The sequence below is a fragment of the Salvelinus fontinalis genome, chromosome 15 (assembly GCF_029448725.1).
Source record: "Salvelinus fontinalis isolate EN_2023a chromosome 15, ASM2944872v1, whole genome shotgun sequence".
Lineage (NCBI taxonomy): Eukaryota > Metazoa > Chordata > Actinopteri > Salmoniformes > Salmonidae > Salvelinus > Salvelinus fontinalis.
The window spans coordinates 20074265-20090210 of record NC_074679.1 but is presented as its reverse complement, the minus strand read 5'-3'; the positions used below and the strand labels follow the sequence as shown (position 1 = coordinate 20090210).

The window sequence follows — 15946 nt, the reverse complement described above, 5'->3', positions numbered from 1 at the left end:
AATGTAAACATATGTTTCCCATGCCAATAACGCCCCTTGAATTGAAATTGAGAGAAAGAGAGAGAGAGAGAGAAAGAGTAGAGAGAGAGGGAAAGAGTAGAGAGAGAGAGAGAAAGAGTAGAGAGAGAGAAGAGAGAGACAGAGTAGAGAGAGAGAGAAAGAGTAGAGAGAGAGAGAGAGAGAGAGAGAGAGAGAGAGAGAGAAAGAGAGAGAGAAAGAGTAGAGAGAGAGAGAGAGAGAGCTTAAGTCAGTGGTTAACTCTCCTGTGTTTCTGTGCTGTAATGTTGTGGACAGGGCTTGTGTGGGGGAGGTGTGTTTAGGAGGGGAGGGATCTGTGACCATACCTGTCTTTACAGGTGTGGAGGGCAGAGGCCTGGGGTCAGGGTTTAGGACGGGGGTCAGAGGGTAAATAGGAGTCAGAGCCTGTGGCTAGACTTACTGTGTTACTGATTAACCCTGTGATGTTTCACAGGACAGAGACAGTTAGTCCAGCTACATGCCGGGCAGTCTTATGTTCCCTGACTGAATAGGAAGGGGGTTTGGGATGAGTTTCAGAGCTACAGTACAGTAACTAGAGTAGAGCTTACATTAACATGTTAGTACCGTTTACATTATCATAATCACTGGAGTGACTCTAGTGCTCTTATTGGAAGAAAAAGAAACACTAGTTCTCTCAAATTAGTATTGTGTGTTGCTGTATATGGCTGACTGTCGTTTCTGTCTTTTCAGAGAGCAGAGGGAGACAGACAGCGCCTAACGCCTCTGACGGGCATGTAACCTCAGACGATCACTACCCCAACCCAGCAGTCACCGCTCACCCTGCACACACACCCGGGAACTACACAGGTACACACACACACACATACTCACAGACATACCCACACACACATACCGTGCACACACTCACATAACTCCCCCCCCCCCCCCCCCCCCCCCCACACACACACACACACACACACTATGTAAGTGTCTGCTAGATTACCATTGCTGTTGTTTTTCGCCCCTCCAGCCGGCGCCCCTGTAGAACCCATTGCCCCCCCTCCCCTGGGCAACGGGAGCCACATCCTCCTATCCCAGAATCCTCTGCCCCAGACTGCCATACTGTCGAAAGGACCGGGGAGACCCACAGTTATAGGTAACGTGTGTGTGTGTGTGTGTGTGTGTGTGTGTGTGTGTGTGTGTGTGTGTGTGTGTGTGTGTGTGTGTGTGTGTGTGTGTGTGTGTGTGTGTGTGTGTGTGTGTGTGTGTGTGTGTGTGTGTGTGTGTGTGTGTGTGTGTGTGTGTGTGTGTGTGTGTGTGCGTGCGTGTACGTGTGTGTACGTGCTTGCATGCAGACATGTCATGCATGTGTTTCTATACTTGTATGCATGTTTGTTTATGTATCATTATGAAGGCGTACAATATAGAATGACATATTCATTCTAGAATCTCTATGGGGTAGGAGGCATGCCTTTAAATGTGTGTGTTATCATTGTAGCCTCCCCTCCCCTTTCTCTCCTCTTCCCACCTCCCCCTGAAAGGGAGAGCGTCTGTGTTTTATCAGTCTAAAGTACCCAGTAGGAGACGGCTGTATTGTGTGTGTGGGCCCCATTGTTACGACCCCCTTTCATTCAGAAACACTTCCCCACTAAAAGTCTACCTCTCTCTGCCTCTTCCTCCCTCTATCCCTGAGCTCAATAAAAGCAGGGCAGTAAAAAGTAATTATCTTTCAATTCAATTCAAAGGGCTTTATTGGCATGGGAAACATGTTTACATTGCCAAAGCAAGTGGAATAGATAATAAACAAAAGTGAAATAAACAATCAGAAATTAACAGTAAATATTACAATGACAAAAGTTTCAAAATAATAGACTTTCTCTCTTTCTCTTTCCCTATCTCTCTTTCCCTCTCTCTCTTTCCCTCTCTCTCTTTCCCTCTCTCTCTTTCCCTCTCTCTCTTTCCCGCACTCTCTTTCCCTCACTCTCTCTTTCCCTCACTCTCTCTTTCCCTCTCTCTCTCTCTTTCCCTCTCTCTCTTTCCCTCACTCTCTCTAGCCCTCACTCTCTCTTTCCCTCTCTCTCTCTTTCCCTCTCTCTCTTTCCCTCACTCTCTCTTTCCGGCCGTCTCATTCTCAGTGTGTTTAGTTGTAAAGTGGAAGGTTTCCTTCCTGCCAGTCTGGGTTTTGATAGGGGCGTTTCAACACGTGGGCCCTTTGGTCTTTGTCTCTGTTGCTGCATAAGAAGAGAGCAGGCAGAAAGGAGAGGGAAGGCAGCATGTATAGAGGGGAAGAGGAGGAGCTGGTTAATGTATGACAAAGACCATGCTATCTTTATGATCAATACTGAGCTACAGTTATATTGCAGTGGCTGGCTGGTTGGCTGGCTGGCTGGCTGGTTGGCTGGCTGGCTGACTGATTGATTGGCTGGCTGGCTGGCTGGCTGGTTGACTGGCTGGCTGGCTGGCTGGCTGGCTGGCTGGCTAACTGACTATTTGACTGGCTAGCTGGCTGGTTGACTGGCTGGTTGTCTGGCTGGTTGACTGGCTGGCTGGCTGGCTGGCTGGTTGACTGGTTTGCTGATCTGTCGGATAAAATTAGTATAAATGAATGAACAAAGAAACAAAGTGAAACAGAATTTAGGGTGCCCGTATGATATAATGAATGAATGTCAGTTGTTCTTCAGGAGGACATCATTCTGTGCTTTCTGAAACATCCCCCATGCCCAAGACATACATAACAGTGTGTTGCTTGTCCTGTCAGGTACACTCAATACGGGACCACCTAAAAAGAGACACAAAGGCTGGTCCCCTGAGTCTTCTGCTGGGGCTGAGTCTGCTGTGAAGACCCCCCCATCTTCCTCCTCCTCTTCCTCATCACTCAACAATTGGACCAAACCAGGTAGGAGAGCTCAGAGAGAGAAAGAGAGAGAGCTTTTGTGTGTGTGTGTGTGTGTGTGTGTGTGTGTGTGTGTGTGTGTGTGTGTGTGTGTGTGTGTGTGTGTGTGTGTGTGTGTGTGTGTGTGTGTGTGTGTGTGTGTGTGTGTGTGTCTGTCAGTCTTCTACAGGGTGTAGTTACCACTTTTTCAGTATTCTACAGGGTGTAGTTACCACTGTATCAGTCTTCTACAGGGTGTAGTTACCACTGTATATGTCTTCTACAGGGTGTAGTTCCCACTGTATCAGTCTTCTACAGGGTTTAGTTCCCACTGTATCAGTCTTCTACAGGGTGTAGTTACCACTGTATTAGTCTTCTACAGGGTGTAGTTCCCACTGTATCAGTCTTCTACAGGGTGTAGTTACCACTGTATTAGTCTTCTACAGGGTGTAGTTCCCACTGTATCAGTCTTCTACAGGGTTTAGTTCCCACTGTATCAGTCTTCTACAGGGTGTAGTTACCACTGTATTAGTCTTCTACAGGGTGTAGTTCCCACTGTATCTGTCTTCTACAGGGTGTAGTTACCACTGTATCTGTCTTCTACAGGGTGTAGTTACCACTGTATCTGTCTTCTACAGGGTGTAGTTACCACTGTATCAGTCTTCTACAGGGTTTAGTTCCCACTGTATCAGTCTTCTACAGGGTGTAGTTACCACTGTATTAGTCTTCTACAGGGTGTAGTTCCCACTGTATCTGTCTTCTACAGGGTGTAGTTACCACTGTATCTGTCTTCTACAGGGTGTAGTTACCAATGTATCAGTCTTCTACAGGGTGTAGTTACCACTGTATCAGTCTTCTACAGGGTGTAGTTACCACTGTATTAGTCTTCTACAGGGTGTAGTTCCCACTGTATCTGTCTTCTACAGGGTGTAGTTACCACTGTATCTGTCTTCTACAGGGTGTAGTTACCAATGTATCAGTCTTCTACAGGGTGTAGTTACCACTGTATCTGTCTTCTACAGGATGTAGTTACCACTGTATCAGTGTCTCTCTTCTTTTCTGCTACGTACTGTGTTCCTGCGTCCACAGACAATGACTCTCCAGTGAGTCTGTACCAGGGGTCCTCCAACTCCCCCTCTCCTCCCGGGCCGTCTGTCGCAGTGCCTGATCAGCTGCTACACACCTGCAGACTTCAGCCAGTCATCTTCAGAGGTCAGACTGAGTGTGTGTGTGTGTGTGTGTGTGCGTGCGTGCGTGCGTGTGTGCGTGTGTGTGATGTCCCTGTACCTCAGTGACATTAGATGCAAGATTGCAACAAAACCCAGCCAACAGGACTGGAATCTGAGCCACTGTCTTAAAGCCTCTTAGCTTAGCAGTGGATAGAATGGTCCTCTCCTATAGCCACCCCTTCCCCTCAATCTGTTACTCCACCTGTCTGTCTGTCTGTGTGTCTGTCTGTCTCTCTCCCAATCACCCCTTCCCCTCAATCTGTTACTCCACCTGTCTGTCTGTCTGTCTCTCTCTCAACCACCCCTTCACCTAAATCTGTTACTCCACCTGTCTGTCTGTCTGTGTGTCTGTCTGTCTCTCTCCCAATCACCCCTTCCCCTCAATCTGTTACTCCACCTCTCTGTCTGTCTCTCTCTCAACCACCCCTTCACCTAAATCTGTTACTCCACCTCTCTGTCTGTCTCTCTCTCAACCACCCCTTCACCTCAATATGTTACTCCACCTGTCTGTCTGTCTCTCTCTCTCTCTCAACCACCCCTTCACCTCAATCTGTTACTCCACCTGTCTGTCTGTCTCTCAACCACCCCTTCACCTCAATCTGTTACTCCACCTGTCTGTCTCTCAACCACCCCTTCACCTCAATCTGTTACTCCACCTGTCTGTCTCTCAACCACCCCTTCACCTCAATCTGTTACTCCACCTCTCTGTCTGTCTCTCAACCACCCCTTCACCTCAATCTGTTACTCCACCTGTCTGTCTGTCTGTCTGTCTGTCTGTCTGTCTCTCAACCACCCCTTCACCTCAATCTGTTACTCCACCTGTCTGTCTCTCAACCACCCCTTCACGCGGATCAATTATCACTTATCCCACTCACCCTTCCATCCTTTCACCTTTATCCTCTTTACTACCCTCCACTCCTCCACCTCTCCACCTATCCCCTCCCTCCTCATCCCTCCACCGCTCCTTCTATCCCCTCCCTCTTCATCCCTCCACTCCTCCACCTCTCCACCTATCCCCTCCCTCCTCATCCCTCCACCGCTCCTCCTATCCCCTCCCTCCTCATCCCTCCACTCCTCCACCTCTCCACCTATCCCCTCCCTCCTCATCCCTCCACCGCTCCTCCTATCCCCTCCCTCCTCATCCCTCCACTCCTCCACCTCTCCTCCTATCCCCTCCCTCCTCATCCCTCCACCGCTCCTCCTATCCCCCTCATCCCTCCACTACTCCACCTCTCCTCCTATCCCCCTCATCCCTCCACTACTCCACCTCTCCTCCTATCCCCCCCATCCCTCCACTACTCCACCTCTCCTCCTATCCCCCTCATCCCTCCACTACTCCACCTCTCCTCCTATCCCCCTCATCCCTCCACGCTTCCACCCTTCCACCTCTCCTCCTATCACCCCTCATCCCTCCACCTCTCCTCCTATCCCCCTCATCCCTCATCCCTCCACCTCTCCTCCTATCACCCCTCATCCCTCCACCTCTCCTCCTATCCCCCCTCATCCCTCCACCTCTCCTCCTATCCCCCTCATCCCTCCACCTCTCCTCCTATCCCCCTCACCCCTCATCCCTCCACCTCTCCTCCTATCACCCCTCATCCCTCCACCTCTCCTCCTATCCCCCCTCATCCCTCCACCTCTCCTCCTATCCCCCCTCATCCCTCCACCTCTCCTCCTATCCCCCCTCATCCTTCCACCTCTCCTCCTATCCCCCCTCATCCCTCCACCTCTCCTCCTATCCCCCCTCATCCCTCCACCTCTCCTCCTATCCCCCCTCATCCCTCCACCTCTCCTCCTATCCCCCCTCATCCCTCCACCTCTCCTCCTATCACCCCTCATCCCTCCACCTCTCCTCCTATCCCCCTCATCCCTCATCCCTCCACCTCTCCTCCTATCACCCCTCATCCCTCCCCCTCTCCTCCTATCCCCCCTCATCCCTCCACCTCTCCTCCTATCCCCCTCATCCCTCCACCTCTCCTCCTATCCCCCTCACCCCTCATCCCTCCACCTCTCCTCCTATCACCCCTCATCCCTCCACCTCTCCTCCTATCCCCCCTCATCCCTCCACCTCTCCTCCTATCCCCCCTCATCCCTCCACCTCTCCTCCTATCCCCCCTCATCCTTCCACCTCTCCTCCTATCCCCCCTCATCCCTCCACCTCTCCTCCTATCCCCCCTCATCCCTCCACCTCTCCTCCTATCCCCCCTCATCCCTCCACCTCTCCTCCTATCCCCCCTCATCCCTCCACCTCTCCTCCTATCCCCCTCATCCCTCATCCCTCCACCTCTCCTCCTATCCCCCCTCATCCCTCCACCCTCCACCTCTCCTCCTATCCCCCCTCATCCCTCCACCTCTCCTCCCATCCCCCCTCATCCCTCCACCCCTCCACCTCTCCTCCTATCTCCCCCCATCCCTCCATCCCTCCACTCCTTAGGGGTATCCATTATCTCTCTCTCCATTTTCCCATAATCTGATCCTGTGTGTGTGACCTGTGTGTGTGACCTGTGTGTGTGACCCGTGTGTGTGTGACCTGTGTGTGTGACCTGTGTGTGTGACCCGTGTGTGTGACCCGTGTGTGTGACCTGTGTGTGTGACCCTTGTGTGTGACCCGTGTGTGTGAGCTGGGTTTGTGACCCATGTGTGTGACCCGTGTGTGTGACCTGTGTGTTTTTTGTCTCCGGTCCCAGGTCATGGCAGCCTACCTCGGCTGAGTGGTAAGGTGTCTGATGTGCAGGTTAGTTCCCTGCTCCAGAGCTGCTATCAGAACTGCCAGGCCCTGCCCAGGGTCTACCAACACTACGGACCCTCTCCCATACAGCCCCTGTCTGTAGAGATGCAGATACTACTCACTGTATACTACCTGGTGCAACTAGGTGAGAGAGAGAGAGAGAGAGAGAGAGAGAGAGAGAGAGAGAGAGAGAGAGAGAGAGAGAGAGAGAGAGAGAGAGAGAGAGAGAGAGAGAGAGAGAGAGAGAGAGAGAGAGAGAGAGAGAGAGAGAGAGAGAGAGAGAGAGAGAGAGAGAGAGAGAGAGAGAGAGAGAGAGAAGGCAATCTGTAAAGCTTCAGCGATACAGATTTAATAGCACCCTAAATTGTGCAGAATGTACTATTACATTGATACAGTATGTAAAAACCTAGTTGGTAGTACCTGGTTAATGTCGTGTCCCTCCAGGCCCAGACCAGGTCCTGCTGATTGAGGACCTGGAGCAGATCTTCATGCGTTCCTGGAGAGAGTCCAACCTCAGTGAGATCCGCCAGTACCAGCAGCCCCAGCCTGGCCTCTCCCTGCCTGGGCTTCCACTGCCCCAGGCCCAGCCTGGCCTCTCCTTCCCCCAGGCTCCCTACACCCTGCCTGGGCTTCCACTGCCCCAGGCCCAGCCTGGCCTCTCCCTCCCCCAGGCTCCCTACACCCTGCCTGGGCTTCCACTGCCCCAGACCCAGCCTGGCCTCTCCCTCCCCCAGGCTCCCTACACCCTGCCTGGGCTTCCACTGCCCCAGGCCCAGCCTGGCCTCTCCCTCCCCCAGGCTCCCTACACCCTGCCTGGGCTTCCACTGCCCCAGGCCCAGCCTGGCCTCTCCCTCCCCCAGGCTCCCTACACCCTGCCTGGGCTTCCACTGTCCCAGGCCCAGCTCCTCACCCCCTCCCAGCTGCCCTGGCTGGCCAACCTGGCAGCCTCGTCATGTGGGGAGGGAGTGGTGGTTCTGGGGGAGAAGGCCTCGATGGCTCTGGGGCTGGCTGACACCTTCAGTAGGCTGATGGAGGGACAGCTGGCTCATACCAACTATGTGGTCATCATCTGTACAGCCAAGGGACAGGAGACAGAGTCCTGCATGGTGGTGACAGGTGTGTGTGTAGAGGGATTGGGAGGGGGGGGGGGGGGGGGGGGGGTCATTTTTTTTGTGGGTTCCTTTGTCTGTAAGTGTACTGTGTGTGTGTGTGTGTGTGTGTGTGTGTGTGTGTGTGTGTGTGTGTGTGTGTGTGTGTGTGTGTGTGTGTGTGTGTGTGTGTGTGTGTGTGTGTGTGTGTGTGTGTGTGTGTGTGTGTGTGTGTGTGTTGTAGGTCAACACCAGTGTCGTGCCCTGACTGAGGGGATGTTCAGTCCCAGTGATAGTCTGAGAGAGATCAGTCAACAGCTGTCCTCTGGCATGACCCAGGAGCTCACTGCCTTCTGCAACTCTCTGGGACCTGGTAAGTGAGTGAGTGAGTGAGTGAGTGAGTGATTGTGAGTGAGAGAGTGTGAGTGAGTGAGTGAGTGAGTGAGTGAGTGAGTGAGTGAGTGAGTGAGTGAGTGAGTGAGTGAGTGAGAGAGAGAGGGGGGGTGGAGAGAGAGAGAGAGAGAGAAAGAGACATAGAGACACAGAGAGAGAGAGACACAGAGAGAGAGAGACAGAATGAGAGCGAGAGACACTACCTGACCACTGTGACTGACCCAAACTTATTAAGGAAAGCTTTGACTATGTACAGACTCAGTGAGCATAGCTCATAGGTAGACCTGGCTCTCAAGAGAAGACAGGCTATGTACAAGCTGCCCACAAAATGAGGTGAGCTGAGCTGCACTTCCTAACCTTCTGCCAAATGTATGACCATATTAGAGACACATATTTCCACACAGACCCACAAAGAATTTGAAAACAAACACGATTTTGATATACTCCCGTTTGTGACCTGTTGCAAAAAGAAAAGGGCAACCAGTGAAGAACAAACACCATTGTAAAAACAACCCATATTTATGCTTCCTTTTGTACTTTAACCATTTGAACATCATTATAACACTGTATATAGACATAATATGACATTTGAAATGTCTTTATTCTTTTGGAACTTCTGTGAGTGTAATGTTTACTGTTAATTTTTATTGTTTATTTCTCTTTTGTTTATTTCCTTCACTTGCTCTGGCCATGTTACAGTTTTTTACAATCCCTTTGTCACTAATTTCAGAACCTTGTGGTCATTTTTCAAAACTCTAGACACAAAATTCAAAACGGTCATCACTTATAACACAGGCTGTCCAATTTTCCAAACATTGCATTGTGCATTCATATTTAAAGGAAACCTTGCACTTGCAGAATCATTGGTTCAAATAACTAATTTATCATGAAATACCATAGGAACATTCATTTATATCACCCACACACAAGATACCGATAGTTTCACTGTGTAGTTGTTCGTACAATCATTAAATATTTTTTATTTTTTTATTTTACCGTTATTTTACCAGGTAAGTTGACTGAGAACACCTTCTCATTTGCAGCAACGACCTGGGGAATAGTTACAGGGGAGAGGAGGGGGATGAATGAGCCAATTGTAAACTATAATATTGTAGTACAAAATATGTGATACATGTTTCATTATGGTACTACACGTAAATACATCACTGTAAAAGGACTAGTAAAGATGCTGTGTCTGATACTACAGGCACAGTGGAATCATTGAACAAAATCTGAAATGTATTGATGAAATACAATAAAATCACTAATAGGTTTCTTTGAATCAAAGCAAATATAATTAGCTACAAAAAAAGAAAAAAATTATAGTAAAACATCAACTGCAGTGTTCCTCACCTGGCTTACTGTAAAAACCAAAACAAAGGTTTTGTAACGGCTGTTGTCCTCCTCTTCCTCAGATGAGGAGAGGAGAGAAGGATCAGTGGACCAATACGCAGCATTAGGGAAATATGCCATCTCTTTATTAGACACGACGGCACACGAAAACAAAACACTTACAAATTTACAAAACAAGAAAACGACGTAGACGAAAACCTGAACATGAACTTACAAAACTAAAACGTAAAACTCACGGACAGGAACAGACTACATCAAAACGAACGAACAGCCAAACAGTCCCGTATGGTACATACATCGACGACACAGGAGACAATCACCCACAAACAAACAGTGAGAACACCCTACCTAAATATGACTCTTAATTAGAGGAAAACGCAAAACACCTGCCTCTAATTAAGAGCCATACCAGGCAACCAAAACCAACATAGAAACAGAAAACATAGACTGCCCACCCAAAACTCACGCCCTGACCATATACACATACAAAAACAACATAAAACAGGTCAGGAACGTTACAGAACCCCCCCCTCAAGGTGCGAACGCCGGGCGCACCAGCACAAAGTCCAGGGGAGGGTCTGGGTGGGCAGTTGACCACGGTGGTGGCTCAGGCTCTGGACGCTGTCCCCACACCACCATAGTCACTCCCCGCTTCTGTCTTCCCCTCCCAATGACCACCCTCAAACTAACATCCCCTAAATGAACAGCCAACACCGGGATAAGGGGCAGCACCGGGAGAAGGGGCAGCACCGGGACAAGGGGCAGCACCGGGACAAGGGGCAGCACCGGGACAAGGGGCAGCACCGGGACAAGGGGCAGCACCGGGACAAGGGGCAGCACCGGGACAAGGGGCAGCACCGGGACAAGGGGCAGCACCGGGATAAGGGGCGGCAGGTCCCGGCTGAGAGACTCTGGCAGATCCTGGCTGAGGGACTCTGGCAGGTCCTGGCTGAGGGACTCTGGCAGGTCCTGGCTGAGGGACTCTGGCAGGTCCTGGCTGAGGGACTCTGGCAGGTCCTGGCTGAGGGACTCTGGCAGGTCCTGGCTGAGGGACTCTGGCAGGTCCTGGCTGAGGAACCCTGGCAGGTCCTGGCTGAGGGACTCTGGCAGGTCCTGGCTGAAGGACTCTGGCAGGTCCTGGCTGAGGGACTCTGGCAGGTCCTGGCTGAGGGACTCTGGCAGGTCCTGGCTGAGGGACTCTGGCAGGTCCTGGCTGGATGGCTCTGGCAGGTCCTGGCTGGACGGCTCTGGCAGGTCCTGGCTGGACGGCTCTGGCAGGTCCTGGCTGGACGGCTCTGGCAGGTCCTGGCTGGACGGCTCTGGCAGGTCCTGGCTGGACGGCTCTGGCAGGTCCTGGCTGGACGGCTCTGGCAGGTCCTGGCTGGACGGCTCTGGCTGGTCATGGCAGGACGGCTCTGGCTGGTCATGGCAGGACGGCTCTGGCTGGTCATGGCAGGACGGCTCTGGCTGGTCATGGCAGGACGGCTCTGTAGGGAGGAGAAGGAGAGACAGCCTGGTGCGTGGTCTAGGCACTGGCTGCGCTGGAGAGGAGGAAACAGCTGGAGAGAGAACCCGGAGAGACAGCCTGGTACGGGGGGCTGCCACCGGAGGACTGGTACATGGAGGTGGCACCGGGTATACCGGACCGTGAAGGAGGACACGTGCTCTTGAGCACCGAGCCTGCCCAACCTTACCAGGTTGAATGGTGCCCGTAGCCCTGCCAGTGCGGCGAGGTGGAATAGCCCGCACTGGGCTATACTGGCAAACCGGGGACACCATTCGTAAGGCTGGTGTCATGTATGCCGGCCCGAGGAGACGCACTGGTGGCCAGATGCGTTGGGCCGGCTTCATGACATCCGGCTCGATGCCCAACTTAGCCCTCCCAGTGCGGCGAGGTGGAATAGCCCGCACTGGGCTAAGCACGCGTACTGGGGACACCGTGCGCTTTACAGCATAACACGGTGTCTTACCAGTACGACGCCTTCTACCTCCACGGTAAGCACGGGGAGTTGGCTCAGGTATCCTACCCGGCTTTGCCACACTCCTCGTGTGCCCCCCCCCCCCCCCCAAGAAATTTTTGGGTCTGACTCACGGGCTCCCAACCGCGTCGCCGCGCTGCCTCCTCATACCAGCGCCTCTCAGCCTTCGCTGCTTCCAACTCCTCCTTGGGACGGCGATATTCCCCTGGCTGAGCCCAGGGTCCTCTACCGTCCAGGATCTCCTCCCAAGTCCAGGAGTCCTTGTTGCTCTGTTGAGCTCTCCCTTGCCGCTTGGTCCTAGTTTGGTGGGTGATTCTGTAACGGCTGTTGTCCTCCTCTTCCTCAGATGAGGAGAGGAGAGAAGGATCAGTGGACCAATACGCAGCATTAGGGAAATATGCCATCTCTTTATTAGACACGACGGCACACGAAAACAAAACACTTACAAATTTACAAAACAAGAAAACGACGTAGACGAAAACCTGAACATGAACTTACAAAACTAAAATTTAAAACTCACGGACAGGAACAGACTACATCAAAACGAACGAACAGCCAAACAGTCCCGTATGGTACATACATCGACGACACAGGAGACAATCACCCACAAACAAACAGTGAGAACACCCTACCTAAATATGACTCTTAATTAGAGGAAAACGCAAAACACCTGCCTCTAATTAAGAGCCATACCAGGCAACCAAAACCAACATAGAAACAGAAAACATAGACTGCCCACCCAAAACTCACGCCCTGACCATATACACATACAAAAACAACATAAAACAGGTCAGGAACGTTACAGGTTTGATTACTGTACTTCTATATTTCCATCAACCCTGTCTGGATTTGGCCACAAGTTCTCATCTACATGGATGTTTTCATTAGCCAAACATCTTGGGAAGAATCTTCGGGCGTGGCGAATCCAGGCCTGACACTGGTCTGCCGTGATGTCATTGCATGCGTCATCCATGGCCTGGAGAAGGGTGGCTTGTTCGTGAGGGCGCCTATCATATACCTTCCACCTCCATGTGGAGAAAGATTCCTCAATCAGGTTTTAGGAAAGAAGAGTATGGGGGTAAGTACAGGGTGGTAAATTGTGGATGGGCCTGAAACCATGCTTGCACTATTTGAGCATGGTGGAACCTGACATTATCCCACACAATGACATAGGTCACACCATCAGCTCTGCAGACCTGATTTAGCTCATCAAGGAAGGTTACATTCGAACAGCGAATCATGTGGCTGCCTGCAACTCAATATATAGAGTATATAAAGTAGAGAGCTTTAGATGTTGTTCGACCTAACATTAGAACGGACAAGATGAGTAATCTAAGCAACTTTGACAGTGGTATGATTGTTGATGCCACACATGGCGATTCCAGCATCTCAGAAACAGCTGCCTTCCTGGGATTTTTACACACTACAGTCTCTAGAGTTTACAGAGAATTGTGCGATAAACAAAACACATTCAGTGAGCGGCAGTTCTGTGGGCCAAAACACCTTGCTAATGAGAGAGGTCAGAGGAGAATGTCCAGACTCATTCAAGCTAACAGAAAGGCCACAAATGCTCAAATAACAGCTGTTTAAAACAATGGTGTGCAGAAGGGCATCTCTTAACGTACAACACTGTGAATAATTCAGGCTGTTGTGGAGGCAAAAGGGGGTCCTACCCAGTACTAGATAGGTGTACCTAATAAAGTGGCCGGTGAGTGTACAGTAATGTCGAATCTGAAAACATGGTCTGGAAAAGTGGTACATGGGACCATAGAAACAGTGTCTGATAAAGAATGATGATGAAATATTACAGCCATAGATAATGTAGTCCAATTGGTTCATGTTCCACGGTAATTGGTGTCAATGGATCTCGTTATCCTGAAACTTTCATGATCATGGATCATGGAATATTGTTTGTCAGTTTCCGTAAAACTATGCATTAAGCGTAATGCAACAGTTACTTATCATTTTGAGCAGTTGTATCAATTGATAGTTAGATCATTGTAATGAAATGAATAGACAGTCATCTCAGATGTAATGTGTGAATTGCATTTTGAAATGGTAACACTTTGATGTTAAGTTGTGTCATATTCAACAGGTGATTTTAGTTCAATGAACAAATGATCTTAGCTTTATGTGTATTGTATCCAAGCAATTGGAAAAAGTGTTAAAGTTTTGAAAAATTAGCTTTTTGAAAATTGATTGTGAGTTTTGTGTCTAGATCAAATTCAAATCAAATTTATTTATATAGCCCTTCTTACATCAGCTGATATCTCAAAGTGCTGTACAGAAACCCAGCCTAAAACCCCAAACAGCAAGCAATGCAGGTGTAGATGTCATGTTCGTCGTATGAATCGGACCAAGGCGCAGCATGGTATGCGTACATTCTTTAATATATTAAGAATGAACACTGAACAAACTAACCAAAACTAACCGTGAAGCTATACAAATGAGTGCTGACAGGCAACTACACATAGACAAGAACCCACGAACACAAAAGGGTAAATGGCTACCTAAATATGATCCCCAATCAGAGACAACGATAAACAGCTGCCTCTGATTGGGAACCATATCAGGCCACCATAGACATACAAATCACCTAGACCTACAAAAACCCTAGACATACAAAAAAACCTAGACAATACAAAAACTAACGTACCCACCCTAGTCACACCCTGACCTAACCAAAATATAAAGAAAACAGAGATATCTCAGGTCACTAGAGTGACACTAGAGTTTTGAAAAATTACATTGAGGTTCCGAAATTAGTGGCAAAGTGATTGTAAAAAACTGTAATATATGTTTCCCATGCCAATAAAGCCCTTTGAATTGAATTGAGACAGAATGAGCGAGTGAGAAAGAGAGAGAGAGAGATATGGTGTGTTTGTGTATATTTACACATCTTATACTACTGGTTTGGATTTACTGTGTCTCACCATACTATGTGTGTTTGTGTCAGAAGGTGATGTAGATGTGTTGCTGGAGAGGGCTGCAGTGGAGAGCAGGAGCCAACTGACCCCCCTGTCCATCAGTCAGGAGTGTACAGGAGACAGCAGGCCTGTAGACAGACAAACGGACAGAGCTACAGGCCTCCCCAAAGAGCCAGCCAGAGACACACACACAGACAGAGCAGAGAGCCCCAAGGACTCCTGCTCAGGTGAGACACACACACTGATCAGGAAATGTTTGTAGTCTGACTGAGCTACATACTGTATGTGTGTGTTGAATTGAATTTGTGTCTGTGCGTGTGATTTTGTGTCTGTGCTTGTGCATAGATGCTTTGTGTGTATACATTGTGTCTAATATGTGTGTTTCCACGTGTGTGTGTGTGTGTGTGTGTGTGTGTGTGTGTGTGTGTGTGTGTGTGTGTGTGTGTGTGTGTGTGTGTGTGTGTGTGTGTGTGTGTGTGTGTGTGTGTGTGTGTGTGTGTGTGTGTGTGTGTGTGTGTGTGTGTGTAGAGTACCGTGTGGAGTGGCGGGAGGTACGGCCCATCCAGTTGGTAGTAGCCAGGAAGCTGCTGTCCCATGTGTGTGCCATCGCTGACTCCAGCACTCAGAACCTGGACCTGGGCTCCTTCGACAGGGTCGACTTCCTTATCTGTGTCCCCCCTTCTGAGGTCACCTTCCAACAGACTGTACTGCATCTCTGGAACTCAGGTAACTGTCCCTCCTCTTTATCCTCCTCTCCTACCTACTCTTTATCCTCCTCTCCTACCTCCTCTTTATCCTCCTCTCCTACCCCCTCTTTATCCTCCTCTCCTACCTCCTCTTTATCCTCCTCTCTTACCTCCTCTTTATCCTCCTCTCCTACCTCCTCTTTATCCTCCTCTCCTACCCCCTCTTTATCCTCCTCTCCTACCTCCTCTTTATCCTCCTCTCCTACCTCCTCTTTAGCCTCCTCTTTATCCTCCTCTCCTACCTCCTCTTTATCCTCCTCTCCTACCTCCTCTTTATCCTCCTCTCCTACCTCCTCTTTATCCTCCTCTCCTACCTCCGCTTTATCCTCCTCTCCTACCTCCTCTTTATCCTCCTCTCCTACCTCCTCTTTATCCTCCTCTTTATCCTCCTCTCCTACCTCCTATTTATCCTCCTCTCCTACCTCCTCTTTATCCTCCTCTCCTACCTCCTCTCCTACCTTCTCTTTATCATCCTCTCCTACCTCCTCTTTACCCTCCTCTCCTACCTCCTCTTTATCCTCCTCTCCTACCTCCTCTCCTACCTCCTCTTTATCCTCCTCTCCTACCTCGTCTTTATCCTCCTCTCCTACCTCCTATTTATCCTCCTCTCCTACCTCCTATTTATCCTCCTCTCCTACCTCCTCTTTATCCT

The 15946-nt window shown here is 50.0% G+C and overlaps 1 protein-coding gene across 4 annotated transcripts in view; it reads left to right on the top strand.

Moving 5' to 3' along the window:
* Positions 1-15946, top strand: part of LOC129811517 (protein GREB1-like) — a 90825-nt gene that overhangs the window by 57939 nt on the left and 16940 nt on the right. For 3 of the 4 annotated variants that reach the window (XM_055862891.1, XM_055862890.1, XM_055862888.1), the window contains 9 exons: positions 730-846; positions 1010-1135; positions 2738-2875; positions 3941-4063; positions 6768-6953; positions 7253-7924; positions 8141-8269; positions 14578-14775; positions 15077-15274. In XM_055862891.1, the coding sequence (XP_055718866.1) occupies positions 730-846; positions 1010-1135; positions 2738-2875; positions 3941-4063; positions 6768-6953; positions 7253-7924; positions 8141-8269; positions 14578-14775; positions 15077-15274 (1887 nt within the window). The remainder of the gene's footprint in view (positions 1-729; positions 847-1009; positions 1136-2737; positions 2876-3940; positions 4064-6767; positions 6954-7252; positions 7925-8140; positions 8270-14577; positions 14776-15076; positions 15275-15946) is intronic. The other variant, XM_055862889.1, reaches the window with a different exon arrangement.